This window comes from Durio zibethinus, chromosome 23, assembly GCF_047325235.1.
Source record: "Durio zibethinus cultivar Kanyao isolate XHJ-2024 chromosome 23, ASM4732523v1, whole genome shotgun sequence".
Lineage (NCBI taxonomy): Eukaryota > Viridiplantae > Streptophyta > Magnoliopsida > Malvales > Malvaceae > Durio > Durio zibethinus.
Window position 1 is genome coordinate 19,452,133 of NC_143184.1, and position 18,478 is coordinate 19,470,610.

General features: G+C 35.1%; 3 protein-coding genes across 6 annotated transcripts; 1 reads left to right on the top strand and 2 right to left on the bottom strand.

The window, feature by feature from the left end:
• Positions 1-1,131: 1,131 nt before the first annotated feature.
• On the top strand, positions 1,132-7,411 carry LOC111314688 (NADH dehydrogenase [ubiquinone] iron-sulfur protein 1, mitochondrial-like). The gene is made up of 5 exons (XM_022916299.2): positions 1,132-1,612; positions 1,926-2,172; positions 2,982-3,276; positions 4,388-4,762; positions 6,301-7,411. Exons 1-5 carry the CDS (start codon positions 1,198-1,200, stop codon positions 7,201-7,203), a joined length of 2,235 nt encoding a protein of 744 aa, XP_022772034.2. The 5' UTR covers positions 1,132-1,197; the 3' UTR covers positions 7,204-7,411.
• A 570-nt stretch (positions 7,412-7,981) lies between these two features.
• Positions 7,982-9,416, bottom strand: LOC111314689 (carbon-sulfur lyase). Its single transcript, XM_022916300.2, has 2 exons — positions 9,279-9,416; positions 7,982-8,658 (listed from the first exon to the last, which is right to left on the bottom strand). The coding sequence occupies exon 2, from the start codon at positions 8,603-8,605 to the stop codon at positions 8,198-8,200; it is 408 nt and encodes a 135-aa protein (XP_022772035.2). The 5' UTR covers positions 8,606-8,658; positions 9,279-9,416; the 3' UTR covers positions 7,982-8,197.
• A 577-nt stretch (positions 9,417-9,993) lies between these two features.
• Positions 9,994-18,143, bottom strand: LOC111314687 (conserved oligomeric Golgi complex subunit 2-like). 4 transcript variants are annotated; one of them, XM_089752904.1, is made up of 12 exons: positions 16,816-18,143; positions 16,610-16,739; positions 15,529-15,963; positions 15,054-15,203; positions 14,880-14,952; positions 14,550-14,765; positions 14,360-14,469; positions 13,573-13,773; positions 13,312-13,416; positions 10,637-10,762; positions 10,439-10,552; positions 9,994-10,285 (listed from the first exon to the last, which is right to left on the bottom strand). In XM_089752904.1, the coding sequence occupies exons 6-12, from the start codon at positions 14,614-14,616 to the stop codon at positions 10,244-10,246; spliced, it is 765 nt and encodes a 254-aa protein (XP_089609030.1). In that variant the 5' UTR covers positions 14,617-14,765; positions 14,880-14,952; positions 15,054-15,203; positions 15,529-15,963; positions 16,610-16,739; positions 16,816-18,143; the 3' UTR covers positions 9,994-10,243. The 4 variants fall into 4 exon arrangements, with proteins under 4 accessions (XP_089609030.1, XP_089609029.1, XP_089609031.1 ...); XM_089752903.1 differs by having other exon boundaries at positions 14,550-14,796; positions 16,569-16,739; XM_089752905.1 differs by having other exon boundaries at positions 15,054-15,963; positions 16,569-16,739; positions 16,816-17,018.
• Positions 18,144-18,478: the final 335 nt, after the last annotated feature.

Consider the following 18,478-nt stretch of genomic DNA (forward strand, 5'->3'; position numbering starts at 1 on the left):
ATCCCAAAAATTTCTAAAACAATCTCTTTGACTTTTTTAACACTTTTCTTAAACTAGATTCTTCAAAAAAAAAAAATTCCAAACACTTAGATCGAAAAAAAATGTAATCAAGGTTTTTTGCTGATGGTTCTTCCTACTAGGATATGGTGTTTTTTTTTTTTTGTTTTTTGGTGCTTGTGTATATGTTTCTTCTTTTTCTATAGAACCTAGTAGCCCATTTTCAAAAAAAATTTTATGAAAATTTCTCAAAAAATACTCCATGTGTCTCTTTTCCTTCTGTTCTTCAATTTTCTATGAATTGGCTCTATTTACATAGCCAGTTTGAAGATCAAAATCTTAGATTTTTTTTTCAGATTTTTGTAGACTTTTTTAGGTTATTACCAGTTTTACTAAAATCTCAAAGGCCAAAAGTTAGGCAGGGAAGCTTTCAGAGAAACTGAAAATTTCAATGAAAATTTCTAATGCATTAAATACATTGTAACTTTGATGAAGAAAGAAAAATGGAGAAGGGAAGAAAAAAAATGAAGATGTCATAATGAATAAAAATATATGTATAATAATAATAATAATAATTTAAAGGTTTAATAAAATTGAAATTAACATTATACGAAATTAACTTGATATATTCGATTAATGTATTTGACTAGGCTTGAAGAATCTAAAATTAGTTCGGGTTTATTTAGACTCAATATTTGATTTTTCGGATAAAATAGACATTTACAGTACACAATAAGATATTAGAAACTAAATGAAGTTGTGTGAAAAAAAAATTTAAAATACTAGATCGTGTTAAAAAAAATTAAAAAATATTAGTCGATTGATATTTAGATCAATTAACATGTTATTAAAACTAATAGTTAGAGGTTACTGATTTAAAAAGGATTATATGTATAATGTTTTCTTTAACCAAAGTAAATATTTAAATAGGAGTTTAAAGATAAATTAAAATTAAAAAAAAAATTGGCTCAATTTAGTCTTTCTGTACACAATCAAGGCAAATTAGCAATCTAACACGACACCGTATGAAAAGCCCGTAACTTGACCACGAGAACAAAAAACGGGTCAATTTGAAACCCGACTTGTGGGAATCACACGCCTACATTTTCAATCGAAGCCAATTGCGCAACATTTAGAAATCTGTAGCCACTCTTTACAGTTCAAACAAAAGCACGCTAGAGATCTTTGAGTGCCAACAAAATGGGATTAGGCTTGTTAGCTTCAAGAACCTTAAAAACCTCAAGAATCCTCTCTTCTCAATACTCTAGATTCCGACCCATCGTCACCAAACCCGAGCTCCAATCCCCCGATGCCTCAGCGGCCGCAGCAGCACCGCAGCCGGAGCCAACTCCGCTTCCACCGAAGAAGCCCGTGGGCGGTGCTCGGGTCCACTTCACGAACCCTGATGATGCCATCGAGGTGTTCGTAGATGGGTTCCCGGTGAAAATCCCTAAGGGCATGACTGTACTTCAGGCCTGCGAGATCGCTGGAGTTGACATTCCTAGGTTTTGTTATCATAGCCGACTTTCGATCGCTGGGAACTGCCGTATGTGCCTTGTCGAGGTTGAAAAATCCCCCAAGCCCGTCGCTTCTTGCGCCATGCCCGCCCTACCTGGTTAGACTTTCGATTTCATTGTTTTTTTTTTTTTTGTATTTTTGTTAAATTTTTTCATATTTTTTGGATTTAATCTTCTTTGGATGAACAATTTTAAAGTTTTTATAAAGATTCGTGACGGATTTTAGGTCCATTTAATGATTTGGGTATTATTTTATTTGCTTCAATAAAATGAACTTTAGCATTTGGAAAGCTGTGCTGGTTATGGTCTAAGGTCTCTTTTTGTTATTTGTTGATTTGGTTCTGGATTTCTGATTACTTTTTTTTTTCTTTTGGATTATGTTCTTTAATCATGCTTGGGACTATGACATAGGAATGAAGATTAAGACGGACACACCATTGGCAAAGAAGGCACGCGAAGGAGTGATGGAATTTTTGCTGATGAACCATCCACTGGATTGTCCAATCTGTGATCAGGGTGGGGAATGTGATCTCCAAGATCAGTCTATGGCTTTTGGATCTGATCGTGGCCGTTTTACTGAAATGAAGAGATCTGTTGTCGACAAGAATCTTGGTCCTTTAGTAAAGACTGTCATGACTCGGTGCATTCAGTGTACAAGGTCAGAAATTAACCTAACAATATCCCTGCCCCTTTATTTATTTATTCATATTTTAAAGTTTATGCTGGTTATAAAATTGAAGAGATGAAATCCGAAGGGTGACTACATCCACTCTAAAATTTTCTTCCGAGTAATCAAATACGTTGAGCATTTTTACCATTAGGCATTTGTGGCTAGATATAGGAACTGAGAATGTATATTTTGTTAAATTCCACTTTAGAACGAATAGGTGTTTCATTGTCACAAATATTGCTTATATTTTTAATTGATAGGTCTATCATCTTTTGAATCACAAGTTGTCCTACACTTACAATGTTCTAGTATCAGATTTTAATTAAGTTGGCCTATATTACTTGCAGTGTAAAATTTTGTTTTACTTAATTACATTAGACTAATGCATTTCTTCTACATTTACACAACTTAGTCCAAGGGCTAAAGCTTCGCTTACAAAAATCATGCCCTTGATAAGAGATTTAATCTGGAAGCACTTAACAATGTTGCTTGTGGTAAACACCTCGATTGAGCCAAAATTAAAATTTTCTTGGACTCTATGATTCATGAATAGATTTTACCAAGTTTATGTAAAATCTCCAGCTTTGTTAGCATCTTTTCTTTTCAAGTTTCAAGCCAAATTTTGCATCTCCTTCTTTAAGCAGTTTTTGGGGCTAGAGTAAGTCTTGTGATCATTCGAGGATTTGATTGTTTGAGATGTATCTATAGGCTAGAGAAATATCTATAGGCTACATTGTTGCTGTTCTACGATGCAAAGGTTGGAGTTTAAGGCTAATAACTTTTTGTTGTTTTGACAGGTGTGTCAGGTTTGCAACAGAAGTTGCTGGAGTTCAGGATCTTGGTATGTTAGGTCGTGGCAGTGGAGAAGAAATTGGGACTTATGTTGAAAAGCTTATGACAAGTGAACTTTCTGGAAATGTAATTGATATCTGCCCTGTTGGAGCCCTTACGTCTAAACCCTTTGCATTTAAGGCCCGAAACTGGGAGTTGAAAGGAACGGAGACCATTGATGTAACTGATGCGGTTGGATCCAACATTCGGATTGATAGCAGAGGTCCAGAGGTTATGCGTATCGTTCCGCGTTTAAATGAGGTTGGTAAACTGTCATGAGATGCTTATAGGACACTCATTTCTAGGAATATTTTTTCTGACGCCCATCAATCAATAAACTATATGTTGACCGCTTTTGCACTAGTCTTAAATTGTTTTGAGCTGACTCCTCAGTAACTCAAAGCTATGTTGTTTCTGTTATGAGATAAGCAGCCTTCATAGTAGTTCTCGAAGAGATATGACAAATAACCTAAGATGGGTTTATGTTAGCATTAAATTCTCATTGTGATTAATGTGACATATGTAGCAACACATTTGTGTTATCATTTTGTAGATTTCTTGTCGTAGTTTTTGGCAAGATAAATTTTATTTTCCAGTTTGTGACTGCCAATAGGTAAGTGTGGCATGGGCTGTATGTGATAGAATTATTACAGTCCTGTTGATGTTCTAGAAGGCCTTGATCTTGTGCTAGCTCCCTCTCTTGTTGCAAATTTGTAAGCTAAATCGAATGTGAGTGTCTTAGTGACTACTTATCATTCTCGTAATGACAAGTTTCACAAGCCAAGATGGTTGTGGCTAATAATTTATTTCATGCTCTATGACTTAGACCCAATTTTCAATTGTTTGAATTTATATTCTGAGGGCCTGTTTGTTTAGGCAGTGCAGTTCCTGCAGAAAGGGGGCGTTCCTCTTTGCACTGCACCCCCTATTTACCATTGCATCCCCCTAAAGAATTTGAAAACAGTGAATTGAGGACTACTTGAATAGGGCGTTTCATCTAGGTAGTAATGGTTACATTCTCTCTTCCAATTTGTGCAAGGATTTGAAGTAACTAAATTTTCTTATCATAAAATTACCTAAGTTTCAATGTTTAAATTTTGAAGGAGGGACTTTGCACCTTTAAAGCTGATGGTGCTTTCCATTTTATTTGATTAACATGCATGATTCATTGATATGTTTCTAACTAACAATAAAAAACAATGAAAAAAGTGATAAGAAAAAAGAAAACTATGGTTGGTAATGTCTGTTTGGCTCTCCAAATTAGATTTAGCAAAAAAGAATTAAAACCTTAATTTCATCTGCTAATGGCTGGACCATTGATCGGTTTGGACAAGATAAATTCATCTTTTCCCTGCTTGACTTATATTTGCAGGATATAAATGAGGAATGGATATCAGATAAGACTCGTTTCTGTTATGATGGATTGAAGAGACAGAGGCTAAATGACCCCATGATTCGTGGTGCTGATGGGCGCTTTAAGGCTGTTAGCTGGCGTGATGCATTGGCTGTGGTTGCTGAGGTTGCCCTTCAGGTTAAACCAGAGGAAATTGTTGGGGTTGCTGGTAAACTTTCTGATGCTGAATCTATGATGGCACTGAAAGATTTATTAAACAAAATGGGATCAAACAATGTGTGGTGCGAAGGAACTGGCACAAGCCCTAATGGTGATCTAAGATACAGATATCTTCTGAATAGCAGTATTGCTGGTCTTGAGAAGGCAGATGTATTCCTTTTGGTTGGTACCCAGGTAATTCTCTGGTGACCCAAATTCTTATATTATATACTTCTTGCCTTTGCTCTTACAGAATGTTACAATCTTTTTTATTCACATCCATTGTGCATAGTTGGCAATTACTTATCTCAATCTCTCTCATGGGAGGTATTACATTTTTCTTCTAAATTGAGAGAATATTTTCAGATGCATACTCTCTCTTCATTCTCTTAATTATTTCTTTAGCCTTGAATCATAATTGTCTTCTGTGTGAATTAACTGTAAATGTTGGGATGTGATGGGAGTGTAATATTTTGCTTCGGTTTGTATGTGGGCTTTTGTCCTACGAAAAAAAAAAATTGTTTAGGTTCATAAAAAAAAGGTTCTATTTATATAATATTGAGTTTTAAATAACTTCACTTTATGCTATGAAAGTAAAAAGGTGTTGGTAGTATTTATTGTTTTTAACTATATTTCTTATCTTTAGTTGTTATTACCACATAAATGTTATATTTGCCATTATACAATTCAAATTCTTTGGATAACACTTTTCTTGAAATGTTACCGAAGTCTTATATAGTATTGTTAAATCTATAAAGTGCTTTTAAAACTGTAAAGAGAGCGAATTGCAATTAACTTTTTTATGAGCATAAGCTAGTAATTATTAAATAATGAAATGATAAATGACATATGGCATATTCCGTATGATAAATTTAATAAAAACAGAATTAGGATAGTTAAAATATGATAAAATTTAGTTAAACAAATTGGCATATTCCTTGAGTTGGGATTTAAAGTCAATTGGCTAGTCTTCAAATTTCATATGATAAAATTTAATAAGCAACTGAACAAAAACAGAGTAAAAACTGATAGTTAAAGAGATGAAAATAAAAACAGCAAAAGCTGATAAAAAGGTGTTTCCAAATAAAAGACCTAAAAAAAATTGAGAACAAAAAATCTACAAGCAGCACTAAGAGTGTAAGGGAGAATGAAAAAGAAAAATACTACCTATAGAGTTAAAAAATTCTTAGCCAAAAAGGCCATAAACCTTAAAAGACCAACAAAACTATTTAAGTAGAAAAGATAGTGTTCCCATAGCACTGAATTGTGAGTGTGTGAACAGCACCAATGGATTTGGTTTTAGGACTAGTTTAGTATTGCTGTTGCAGTTATAAAAAGTTTGGATTGAAAAAAGTGCGTTTAAAAAGTGTGGTTAGAAAAGTATAATTAAAAATTCTAAGTGTTTATTATTGCTATGAAAAAGCTCGGTAATTCAAATGTCTAAAAATATATGCATAAAATAATAAAATATTAGAAACATAGGGTAATATAGTGATTTTTATCCCAAAAGTTCTTTTCCACCGCAAAAGCTTCTCTAGAGTAGCTTTTTGGTTTGGGTTGCAAAGCTAGGCTTTTAAACTGAAAAGCCCTTTTTTTTTTTTTTTGTTATTTAGCATTGAGGTTGGTTCAAAAGCAGCTTTTGAACACAAAATCTATTTTCAACAGCAATGCTAAACCAAGCCTTAGTATGTAGCAAGTATAATGTAATCATATAATTTCATGTTAATTTTCAGCCAAGGGTTGAAGCAGCTATGGTAAATGCCAGAATCCGAAAGACAGTTCGGGCAACAAATGCTAAGGTTGGCTACATTGGTCCTCCAACAGACTTCAACTATGATTACCAGCATCTTGGCACTGGCCCACAAACACTTCTTGAGATTGCTGAAGGTCGTCATTCTTTTTGTTCAGCCATCTCAAATGCTAAAGACCCAGCCATCATTGTTGGTGCTGGGCTGTTTGAGAGAGAGGACAAAGATGCTATTTTTTCTGTTGTTGAAGCCATTGCAGCAAAGTATGGGAACGTCATCAGACCTGACTGGAATGGATTCAATGTTTTACTTCTCAATGCTGGCCAGGCTGCAGCCCTCGACCTTGGACTTGTGCCAGAATCCAGCAACAGCATTGAGTCTGCTAAGTTCTTGTATCTAATGGGTGCTGATGACTTGAACTTGGACAAAGTTCCAGCAGATGCTTTTGTGGTGTATCAGGGGCACCATGGGGACCGTAGTGTGTATCGTGCCAATTTAATTCTTCCTTCAGCTGCATACAGTGAGAAGGAGGGTACATATGAAAATACAGAAGGGTGCACTCAGCAAACATTGCCAGCGGTCCCAACGGTTGGTGATGCTAGGGATGACTGGAAGATCATTCGAGCACTCTCAGAGATTGCAGGGATTCGTTTACCTTACGATACACTGGGGGCCATACGCTCGAGGATGAGGACTGTGGCACCAAACCTACTGTGCATGGATGAGATACAGCCAGCTGCTTTTGGGCCTTCATTGAATCCCGACTGTAGTCAGGAGATAAATTTGACACCATTCAAGGCTGCTGTTGATAATTTCTACATGACTGATTCTATTACCAGGGCATCTAAAATAATGGCACAATGCAGTTCAATGCTACTAAAGAAGTGATTGGTGGATTTGAGTCTTAATGAACTTTTGAGATTCACTTTTTTTGTTCAATCCTATCACACCTTAATTTAAGCGGGGTACTGGCTGAGCTTCTTGAACAGTGGCAATATGTTAATAAAGGAAGTTTGACCTTTTGATTCAATGTTTTGAAATGTAAAACACTGCCTGTAAGACTAATGGTTTCCAAATTCATTCCCTTGTGCTTCAATACTTGGATTGACCAGAGCGTATTGAACGAAACAGTAGACAAATTATTGCTAGTGTGCCTGAGATGATCAACACTCGGGCTAGTTTAATCCGTTATTGAGTAATGCTCATAAATGGTGGAAAGGATCATGTCCCTCTTTAACAGCCATACTCTTTTTATTAAATAAAAAAATGACGTAAAAAACTTTTTTTTTATTAAAAAAAAAAAGAAAAAGAAACTCGTTGACGCTTGATGTAGCCACAAGATGCCAACAAAATCGAAGACTCACTCTCAACACAAGCGAGGCATAAATCACAGGTTTAGCCAACAACAAGAAGCCGAAGAACCCAAAATTACAGGAATTTGTGGTTTTTTTTTTTTTTTTCTAAAGTGATAAAAGATTTATTGACGTAAATCAATTAAAAACTTCCTTCAAGAAAGAAGCGCAAACCAAGTAACAAATTGAGACCCATCCCTATATTCCATACCAATGCCCTGAGAATAACCCCATAATAAACTTAGCAAGCCTTTTAAGGCATCTCACATTCCAGCAAAGCAATGATATTTTACAGACATTTTGGCAAACATGTCTTGTGCACAAAGTCCTCTTGCATACACAAAACCTCTTGCATACACAAAACCAAAAAGTTATGCAATACCAATCCAAAATCATAACAACATACCTTTGCAAAGGAAACTAAACAATCTCTATAAAATAGTTCTGCTGAAAATCTCTATAAATTCATTCTTGCAGCACTTAGTCATGGATTTGATACCAAAATGCACAAAATCGCACCAAATTTTGGACTACTCCTTTGAAAAGGATGCAATGCCACTCTGACTATAGGAGTTGTCCCAATTCCTCCCATCATAATGACGAATCTCAACATGGGAGAGTGTCCCAGGATCTACACATCTGAATGAAACAGCAATGCCATCTGAGTTAGACCGTGGGGTGTAGAATGAAGTTATTCCACAAACCTTACAAAATGTATGTTTTGCCGTGTGAGTTCCAAAAGTGTAGGTAGTAAGGAACTCTTTGGAATCTCCCAAAAGCTCAAACCTTTCACGCGGGACAACGAAGTGAGTTTTTGCCCTCATGGAGCAGTCTGAACAGTTGCATTTCCAAGCAACAACACTAGTAGGTGCTTGGACATTCCATCTTACTTTCCTGCAATGGCAACCACCATTGTGCACAACTAACTTGGACTCCATGCCAACAAACAGGACAAAAGCAAGTTTCTCCTAGGTCTATCCTTAGTTTGTAACTGCAATTATCAATCAACCAATGATTATGATAACAACAACAACAACTTACAGTACGTAGAGCAGCAAGAAAATTCACAAGGAAACGTGTATAAAACTCCCAAGCTATTAACAAATTTCATTTACTTAGACTTTCAATTTAAAGGACCAAACTTTAAAACCATTGAAGTTTCAGTAGCATCCTTTAGCTAAGGTTCTATCCGATATAAAAAAAAAGGTCCAACTCTGGTAAATTAAAAGTAAAATAGAAAGCAAAAACAGTGTAAAGGTCAAATGAAAAGGGAGAATAGTATAATTGAAATTCAACATTTTTGGCTTAATAGAGTGCCAAAAATAGTTTGATTCGTTGTCTCTAAGTGTACAGTTTTCAAGTTCCTTTTGCCATCGTCTCTTTTACACAATACTGAAAGCAGTTGATTATTCTAGTTTGACTGATGAGTATATATATTTTAGAGGCAAAACGGGCTACATGCATGCCAGTGTTAGCAACGACACAGGGAGATGAAGGATTTTTTGCCTAAATTTTTCTTCAAACAATCAAATCATAAAAGCAAACAATAAAGAAGCAAAGATGATGAATTCTTCATTTATATATATATATATATATATATTAAAGTATCACCTGTTAATTTGTTGAATTGCTGAGAGTTGAAGAAGATGAAGTTTGGAGGGATGGATGATACCAGGCTAAGACTTGAGAAATACAATTGAGTCTCCTATGAACAAGATGGTGAAGAAGGGACAAATAGACGGTCAAGATTCATCATCAGCAGCCATTTTCTGTTCTGTACCCTGGATAATGAATGACTAATGTACCCATTTATTAAGATTTTATTTTGAAAAGGAACGGACACTTAATATGTAATTTCAATAATTGGTAGATGTGAAATGGCTAATGGACCCTAGTTGTAATTAAGAATTTTAATTTAATTATTTATGGGACTAGATTCCAAAGGCTTCCAATAAAATATTGTTCTTAATAGAATGGGCGGTCTAGTTGAAATAGTTCGCATTACATATACAATAGAGAGAGAGAGAGAGAGAGAGAGAGAGAGAGAGAGAGAATGGCGTTGGTTAATGCAACTTAGTTTGGAGATAGCAAATTTAGGCAAAGTCACTTTAAGAAAATTTTATTATGTTTAAAATTTTCTTCAACATAATAAAATTTTCTACTTAGATAGATTCAAATAGATTTTTGAAAACGTTATTTCTGTGATATGAAAAAATTTAATATTACACTTCAAGAATTTTTGACCACGCTTAAATCACAAATCAAAAATAGAGAATAAAATAATTCTTGAGAAATTGAATGTAAAAGTATATCAAATGAATGTTAATGAAAATAGAATGATAAATTCAATATTAATCCATAATATATTGATAAATTTGTCTTTAATCTCAAATTCAAAATATCAATTCCTCCTTTCAGTGTTTTTTTTTTTTTTTTTTTAAATCGCAGTGAGTTCAACTTAAATAAAGATTCTAGTAAAGTGCTTTAGCATGTAAAAGAAAAGATAAGGAGAAGGTGATCCCAAAACTTGATCAGCAGGTGCTACACACTGCCATAAGGATCGGTATGCAGCAATATTAGCAGCTTCCACTCCCAAGGTTGCGCCCATACTCCTGTTCCTGTTAAAGGTATACAAATGGATAACATAAATATATATATATATATATATTCTGACAGAGTAAACAGCAGTGACAGGGATTGTAAAAATTGTTTTCTGGAGAAAAGCAATAGGCAGTATGCTCCCAATCCATTGCCATTTGTAGGAAACTCACCTGAATATCAATAAATAATTGCACGCAAATTTTGTCAGTGTCGGAAACATTACGGTCTGAGATATCTGAGCTTGCCCTAGCTCGTCTTTCAAGTGAAGACTCTCTCTTCTGTGCCTGGACAAGATAATCTAGAGGTTTTATTCAAAGCATATTTCAATCAAAGGAAAACTACGAAAATAAATTGTTTGTGATACTAACCATGCTGACAAGGTCAGCAGCTAGATCATAATAGCGACTTGTTATGTCTGTCGCAGAACCTAGCAGTAGATTATTCCTAGCATCATTTGTCAAATACTTGGAAGCTCGTTCACCATCCAGGAAACTCTGTAAGCATTAAAAATTGAGGTTTAAAGATCACAAGTAACATGCCATGATTGCCTATGTGGGCAGCAGACCACAAACTCTGAAGATAGAATACACACGCATTCTCCATGGAAAATCCAAGCCAAAGCAAGTAATAAATATAGTCTGTATACATCTAAAATTTTTAATATTTCAATGCAAAAAAATCATTTGTATCTAATTAAATTTCAATTTTTATGTTCCTTCAATTGTTCGATTTTCTTCAAGTATGCATGCAGACACATATAACATATTTAACACCTCAACGTGGACATGCATATAGGATTTTGACCCTCCATAGTCCAAATATAAGGAACAACTCAAAAATTTTAAAAGCGCTGCTATTGAACACATACCACGTGCAACATTTATCCATGTATCTGAACAACATAACATATTTATACCGCTAAATAAATGGTTTCATTTGTTGAAATTTTAGAGGAAAAGGAGAACAAAAAAAAAACTAAATGAAAATGCTAAACTCATTGTATGCCTTTTGTGATCATTTATATTCTTAGTATTCTAAATCTTTTAACACAGAGACACACAATCATACAAGAAAGTATTTAATTGTTTTCGTTACTTTTTTTTTCGTTCCTGCAAACTTTTCTCTCTCAACTTTCCAGCAAAACTTCGAGCTAAATCCATTGACTGCATTAATTTCTCAGTACTAAGTTCTTGACTCAGGTCCTTAATCTTAGAATTGAAAAAGTAACCATCAGATATAAATCCCATTATTGATTAACATACCGAACCATACAATTCCCCTTCCAAGAATATAAATAACTGTCCATGACCCTCTTCCACCCTGCTTTTACTTATTTATTCCTTTTCATCTTTGGTAATCAATCAGTCATGCATTCACCATGTACTATTGAGACTAGTATGAGCAAACTCGGTTTTTCCAATCTGAATTGATGCAATTCTATTGTTGCTTAAAAATCTCAGTGTGAGTGAAGTATCTAACTCACACCAGTAATAAGTTATTAATTGTGCATGAAACTGAAACCATGTAAACAAGCGGGTTGCTCAAATCCATCTCATCATGTCCTAATCTTCAAGGATTAGAGAAAGGTGATACCAACAAGCATACCTGAGAAAACATATGAACTTTTTTCATCATCTATATTACTTTAACTCAAGCATGGCTGTTGGATGCAGGTATGTGTCAAAACATTTTATCTGAGACATGGTGGCTGTCGGATGCAAGTATGTGTCAAAGCATTTTATCAAGACATGGTGAGATAGCTAAAAAAGGTTCAAAACAAAGATAGGCACAGGGTTTCCTGATATACTTAAAAGAGAGAGAAAGATGGAGACAGATATTTATTCAATTATATAAAATTGACTTTCTTGATTATAAGCAATCATTTAATTTAATGAAGATGTTGAAGGAGTATTGTTCATTATACAAAGGGTGAAACTGAAACAAATATTTACATGTAAAAGAGAGAGAGAGAATCCTAAAGGCATTTTTTTTCTCCGTATTCCTATATGGGTCATCCAAGTATTTAACCTCTCTAGGTTTTGAAGATAAGTGTTAGGAGTCTAAACTTTTGAAAAGCCTTTAAAGCCTAATTAGGGCCAATATGGTCCAAGGGCCCCAAACCATTATCAATCATCAATCAATTTTTAAAACCCTAATTGTCATGTTTTAATGTGACATCTCACTCCTTGTCTCTCGCCCTCACCCACCCAGGGTTGTCAAGGTTTATGCCTAGGCTCAAAGGTGTAGTGCAAATTAGGCAAAGTGCCTTGGACCACTTCAGGCAAGTTGCCTTTTGCACCTATGCACAGAAAAGGCAAGTTTGACTCAAGTGTCCTTTGATTTCTTCAGTTTTTAATTTCTTTAGTCAACTACTCTTTCAATAGCAAAAAAAATGACAGTTTCGGCTCCATTTAAAGGAATATAAAAATTAAAGTAATATAATTGATGCAAAAAATATTTTGTTGAAGATGGAATAGAAGGAAACTTGGAACATTGTTTGGTGGCATTAATTATGATAATTCATGATATTTTGAATCCATTAGGCAATGTGATAGAGTAAACTCTTTAATGTTTATTAACAAAATCATATATTCCGTACATTTTAAGCTTAATACACATAATACATAGAATTTTTCATTTTAGGTATATATTAATTATCTTTTAGAAATTAGCGCCTTACTTCACTCAGGTGAGTGCTTTCTTTGTGTCCAGTGTCTTGTGCCTTGGGTAAGGGTCCTAACACCTGGAGTGTGTCTTGCACCTTTGACAACAATGAACTGACCAAAACCAAGACACTTTACACATACTGCAAACAACCCAGAAGGTAGAAGCTTTCATAGTAATCCACTAACAAGCACTATTATGATGGAAGAATAACTGAAAAAGTGGCCAAAGTCACAACAGTATGACATCCCACATTAATAAATTGTCATCAAACAGGGCAAAGGTGAGAAGCAGGGGTTCTTCATAAAGCATATGGCATGGAATGATGCTTCAGTAGTTGTGATTTGTGACATAAATAGAAATTAAAAAGATTTCATACCTTCAATGGGCGCAATAACCCTGCCACATAAGGTGAATGCCTGACAGGAAGAGGCTTATTTGTCATCCTGTAAGTTGCAGTTATTTCATTCAGCTGTCTCAGGTCCTGTGGAAATCAAAATAAATGAGAATGAACAAAAAATTCCAGAGTATAATGAAAATTGCAAGCAGCCAAATTACAATAGAAATCACTAAACCTGTCACGGTGGTTTCATACGTAGAGAATGACGCAAATTGTGATAACTGACATTGCAATGCTTACCTCAACAGACTTCTGAACTAGAGCCTCTTTAATTGCGTCAATAACTAAGGGTAATAAATCATCCAATGAATTTCCACAGTACAAAATGCTTTGTTTTACTAGATCAAGGACTTCAGTGGAATGTGAAGATTGAACCTGAAGTATATGATCCGGGTATGCACCACAAATCTCCTTGGCCAGACAATTTATGTGATGAATAATCTGCAAGCACAAGTGCATTCATACATATGCTGCTCAAAAGTCTCAATCAACGATAATTATGGCCTACAATATTTTCAAATTTTAATATAGTGCTTGACTTGGAGAACTGAAAGCAGCTTTTGAATAGAATTAAAAAAAAGAAAAAAAGAAATACATAACAGAATGCTTAAAGTCCTATCAACAACAAGGCACAAAATTCAGCAGATTGAACTAGTGGAACTGAAAATGATGAGATCTGAAGCAATTGTACGACTACTTTCATTTATTTTTCTACATTTTAATAATGAGATTTAGGAACATACTAGAATGTTATAAGAAATTACAATTAACAGTTTTAATTTCTCTCTAGAACTTTCTGCATTAGAAAGAATCAAGTGGATGCAGAGAACTAATTATTTATCTATAATTATCTCCCTATTTAGGAATGCAAACAAAAGTAATTATTAGTTCTTCATCCAATTCTCAACAATTTTAATTTCAAAATTCAAAAAGAAGAACACCATTGATTAAACTTCTATGTATTACAAAAAGTAACTCAGTAAATTTAATATTTGAGAAATATAGTGAAATAAAGACATGAGCGTACATAAAACAAAATCGCCTGGTGCAGCTGAAAGAGCCCATTCACATCCAGTGTTGGAGACACTACTACCCTTCTTCCAGGCAGCCAATCCAGATGACAACCAATTTGAGTATCTATCACACACAAAATACAGTCAAATGAAGATATTTCAGCAAATCTAGACTACCCAAAACTATTTGATTCAAGGAATGACCTCGAGAGCAGCTGCAAGGACAAGCGAAGAAACTTGTCAGATCAAGAAAGGATAAGAACTTCTTCATTCCAGGGGGATCTCAAACTCTCCAAAAGGGTAACACTTTGTTTAAGTGTCAGGTTCAGAGAATTTTCTTCATCAGAATGTGAATTCTAGACAGGAATAAGACTGGATGCTGTAAGTGCAGAATCCAGAGCACCTGCTATTTCTTGAAACCTGAGTGGTTGAAGATATGAGCAGTTCACATCTAAGTAATAATGCACAATAGTATTAGTAAAATAAACATCTAATAACTACACTAAATACCTTAAAAGGGAAATAAATACCAACCTTCCACTGCTTCGTGAACTCAACATAAAAGGTGCTGCTCAAAATTTGGCAACAGCTCTGGATGGGTAACAGCCTGACAGTGAAAAATTCTTTTATATATAATAAAATAGACTGTAGTTCGGACCTTTGCAAAGTTTTTAGTCTTAGATGCAAATCAAAAGGTCAGATGAATACCTTCAAGATAAGACAAGAAATCTAGGTTTGATTTGTAGTTTTTCAGGAATTCTTTAGGTCTTCCACCAGGTTTTCCATTTTGGTTTGCTGCAAGGGCCTCTTTCAGAATCAAATTTGCCAAGAAGTCAAATACATGTGAACCTGAATTTTCTGAACAAAACAACATCACAAAATTTTAACAGCCTCCACATGTAGCGGATCTGAAGTTTGATATGCAAAGGCTATGAGAAGACTGAAATTATGTTACAGAGACTCTTCACTAACAGTGATATATCCATTTTAGGTACCAATTAGACATCGAATTTTGACAACTGTGATACTTATATTCACAAAGTTCAAGCATATCCTTGTTAGGAAACATACCTATTTCCAACATGAAATCCAATACAACTTAGTACTAAAGACCCAATGAAGAACAAGATGAAGCCACAGAATCAATAGGACTTCAATGGGATAAAAAGGCATAGGTATGTACCTGCAGAAGCAATTTCCAGTAACAATTTAAAATCATACTCAATATATTTTTTGATTTGTTGATAATCATTCTCAAGTTCATCCCAAGATGCCCCATTAACAACTCCTCCAAAGGGCCCATGTGGAATTACGTTTTATATCAATGGAACCACGATGGCTGTGTGAAAATTTTCTTCAGCATTACCAATGTTATCAACAGCTGCATAAGCACATAAGCAATTATAAAGTGCATTGACATCCCTGTGTTCCAGCCCATCTACAAAACAGTGTCCCAAGCTAGCATCTAACAGTAGGCTAGCACTCCAAATCCTCTTTTCAATGTTCTGAATGAAAGGCAGGTTCTGCACTTGCATAGAAACAGATGTTCCATGAATTTATACTTCCAATGAAAAGGCTTTTAACTTGGTGGTTGTTCACATCACTCTGAGGCACATATCTATAATGCATATGAAACAAATTTTACTGTCAGTCACCATGAAGCAAAGTTACCCTGATTGTTCAACTATTTTTCCAAATCATGAGACTTTGATATGAATGAAATGTTTATAGCTGATATGGGGTGGGTGCATATATAATGTTCATGAGACTTTGATGCATAAGTTTATAGATGAAGAGGTTCACACAGCTCTTCTGCAAATGCATCCTTCTAAATTGCCACAGCCTGATGGTATGGATTGAATGTTTTACCAAAATTATTGGCATGTTGTTAGAGGTTATGTTTGCTATGATTTTCTTAATAAAGGTGATTTTGATGAAATGGTTAACCATAATACTAATATACTACTAATTCCTAAATGCAAGAATCCGGAGAGGAAACCAATAAGTTTGTGCAATGTTCTTTACAAACTTATTTCTAAAGTGACGGTTAACCATATTAATCACACTCTTCCTGCAATAATATCGGAGAATCAGAGAAAAAGTTGAATTTCCATTACTATCAATATATAAATAATTAAATTCAGAAAACAAATACAAATTAATTAGATGAGGAATATCTCAGTGGCTATGGCATAAAATTTACAGGCGAAGAAGGAGAGGCACCTGTGCATGAGCAATATAAAAGTTGAGGCGATTCATCTTACTGGCAATTCTTTCAAGAAGGATGCTTTGAGTCTCTCTGAGATTCATTGTTCCATTCTCAACATGTTGTATGCTCAAAGCATTCGACCAATCTGAGGCCACACTAGGAAGCCCCTTTATAAGTTTTTCAACCTAATAAAGGAGTTTGTTTACATCAATACTAATGGAAATAGAAATGAATCATCAAAAACAGTACTATTACTATTACCTTGGAAACAACATGAAAGGTGTCGAGCAGCAACTCCAGCAGGTCTCTGGCAGCAGCCGCCTCTGCTCGCTGGCTCAGTCCATTCTTCAAATTATGAATGAGGTCTCAACAGCTCCCCTGAAGCCTTGGATCTTGTCGCGTAGCTCAAGAAGCGGAGCACGCATGCGAAGCACCACGGAATCCACGTCGACCAGTTTTGTGATATGAGCTAAAGTTGGTAACAATTTATGTTTTTACTTAACCATTTAGCATTTTTGCAGCCCATTTAGCATTCAGCCCAGTTTGTTAAATATTCGTTTTCTAGAAAAAAAAAATCAAATTCTCTTATTTTGATATGGTAGTGTTAACATCTAGCTTGTTTTTGGTGTAAAAAAGAAGGTGATAAAGGAAAAAAGGACAGAAAAGAATCATTGACAAACCTCTTAAATTCTCTCTTTTCTCTTTCCTGTAGACGAGTGGTATTCTATTCTCTTTTGTCATTTCCAAAATAAAATATCTATCTGTTGGATCTTTATTTTGTTGTGTGCTCTGCTAAGTAACAGTAACATTAGATTCAACTACTATCATTGGTATTAGAGCTACCAGATCTTGGCAATGGCTGAAGGAACAACTACTCGTCTACACAAGGATGCGGGTCAGCTGCAAAAGGAATTTGAGAAAATGAAGGCGAGTAATGAACAGTGGAAGACAAAGGTCAGAACTGAGTTTCGAGCTCGAATAGAGTCGTTTGGAAAGAAAATACGCCAGATGTTTGAAAAGGTGATGGATAAGGTGCATAGCTTGACCAAGGGAGGTAACCAGGGTGACTCAATGGCAATTGCTTCATCAAACTCAAAACAAAAGTTTATCATAGCTGAATCTGGAAATAACAGGGGTGAATCATTCAAAAAGGTTTCTCTAACAAAACCAGCTAAAATTTCTAGATTCTAAACTAAGTACTTAAAGATTGAATGCCCTCGATTTGAAGGTGAGGATTTTAGGGGGAATTGCTTAAGATGGAACAGTTTTTTTAAGCTGACCAAACCAAGGAAACTGAGAAAGTCATAACGGTGATGAGGCATTTGGAGGGGAGAGCTTTACAGTGGCATCAGCGTTTTATGAAGAGTCAAGGGAAGCTTTAAGAGGTGAGTTGGACTCATTATGTCACTAAGATGAGAAATAGGTTTGCTGAGTTTGAATGTTTTGATTCTATGCTTGAACTTGTTGTCCTGAAGCAAACTAACATTTTGATGATTATTACGAGGAATTTGAAAGTCTCCTAAATTTGGTGTCTATTTCGGATGATAATGCTCTCAGGATTTTTTTTCTGGTAATTTGAAACCCGAAATCTCCAAAACAGTCTGGATGTTCTACCCCAAAACATTAACTCATGCTTTCAATTTAGCTAAACAAATGAAGTCCTTGTTGTTCAATGTACCTAGAAGACCATTTATACCTTACAAGAACCTTGTGACAGCTCCACCTTTAACCAACACTGTTCTCCATTCCCCTAAATCCACCTTGCCACCACTCTTGCCTACTTCTAAACCCTCCTTTTTCACTTATAACCAACATACAAAACCAGGGACACAATTTAACACCCATAAACCCAATCTTGCCAAACCATATCCCTCCTGATGAAGACTACCAATGCAAAGATACCAGGTCAAGAAGAAAGAGATGA

Excerpts from the sequence above, each read along its gene's own strand:
- LOC111314688 (XM_022916299.2), top strand. The coding sequence starts at position 1,198 with ATGGGATTAGGCTTGTTAGCTTCAAGAACCTTAAAAACCTCAAGAATC. Across the intron at positions 1,613-1,925 it reads CGCCATGCCCGCCCTACCTG|GAATGAAGATTAAGACGGAC; the intron begins GTTAGACTTTCG and ends ACTATGACATAG. Across the intron at positions 3,277-4,387 it reads TCGTTCCGCGTTTAAATGAG|GATATAAATGAGGAATGGAT; the intron begins GTTGGTAAACTG and ends TTATATTTGCAG.
- LOC111314689 (XM_022916300.2), bottom strand. The coding sequence starts at position 8,605 with ATGGAGTCCAAGTTAGTTGTGCACAATGGTGGTTGCCATTGCAGGAAA.
- LOC111314687 (XM_089752904.1), bottom strand. The coding sequence starts at position 14,616 with ATGAAGAAGTTCTTATCCTTTCTTGATCTGACAAGTTTCTTCGCTTGT. Across the intron at positions 13,417-13,572 it reads TAGTTCAGAAGTCTGTTGAG|GACCTGAGACAGCTGAATGA; the intron begins GTAAGCATTGCA and ends TGATTTCCACAG. Across the intron at positions 10,553-10,636 it reads CTGCTGACCTTGTCAGCATG|GCACAGAAGAGAGAGTCTTC; the intron begins GTTAGTATCACA and ends TATCTTGTCCAG.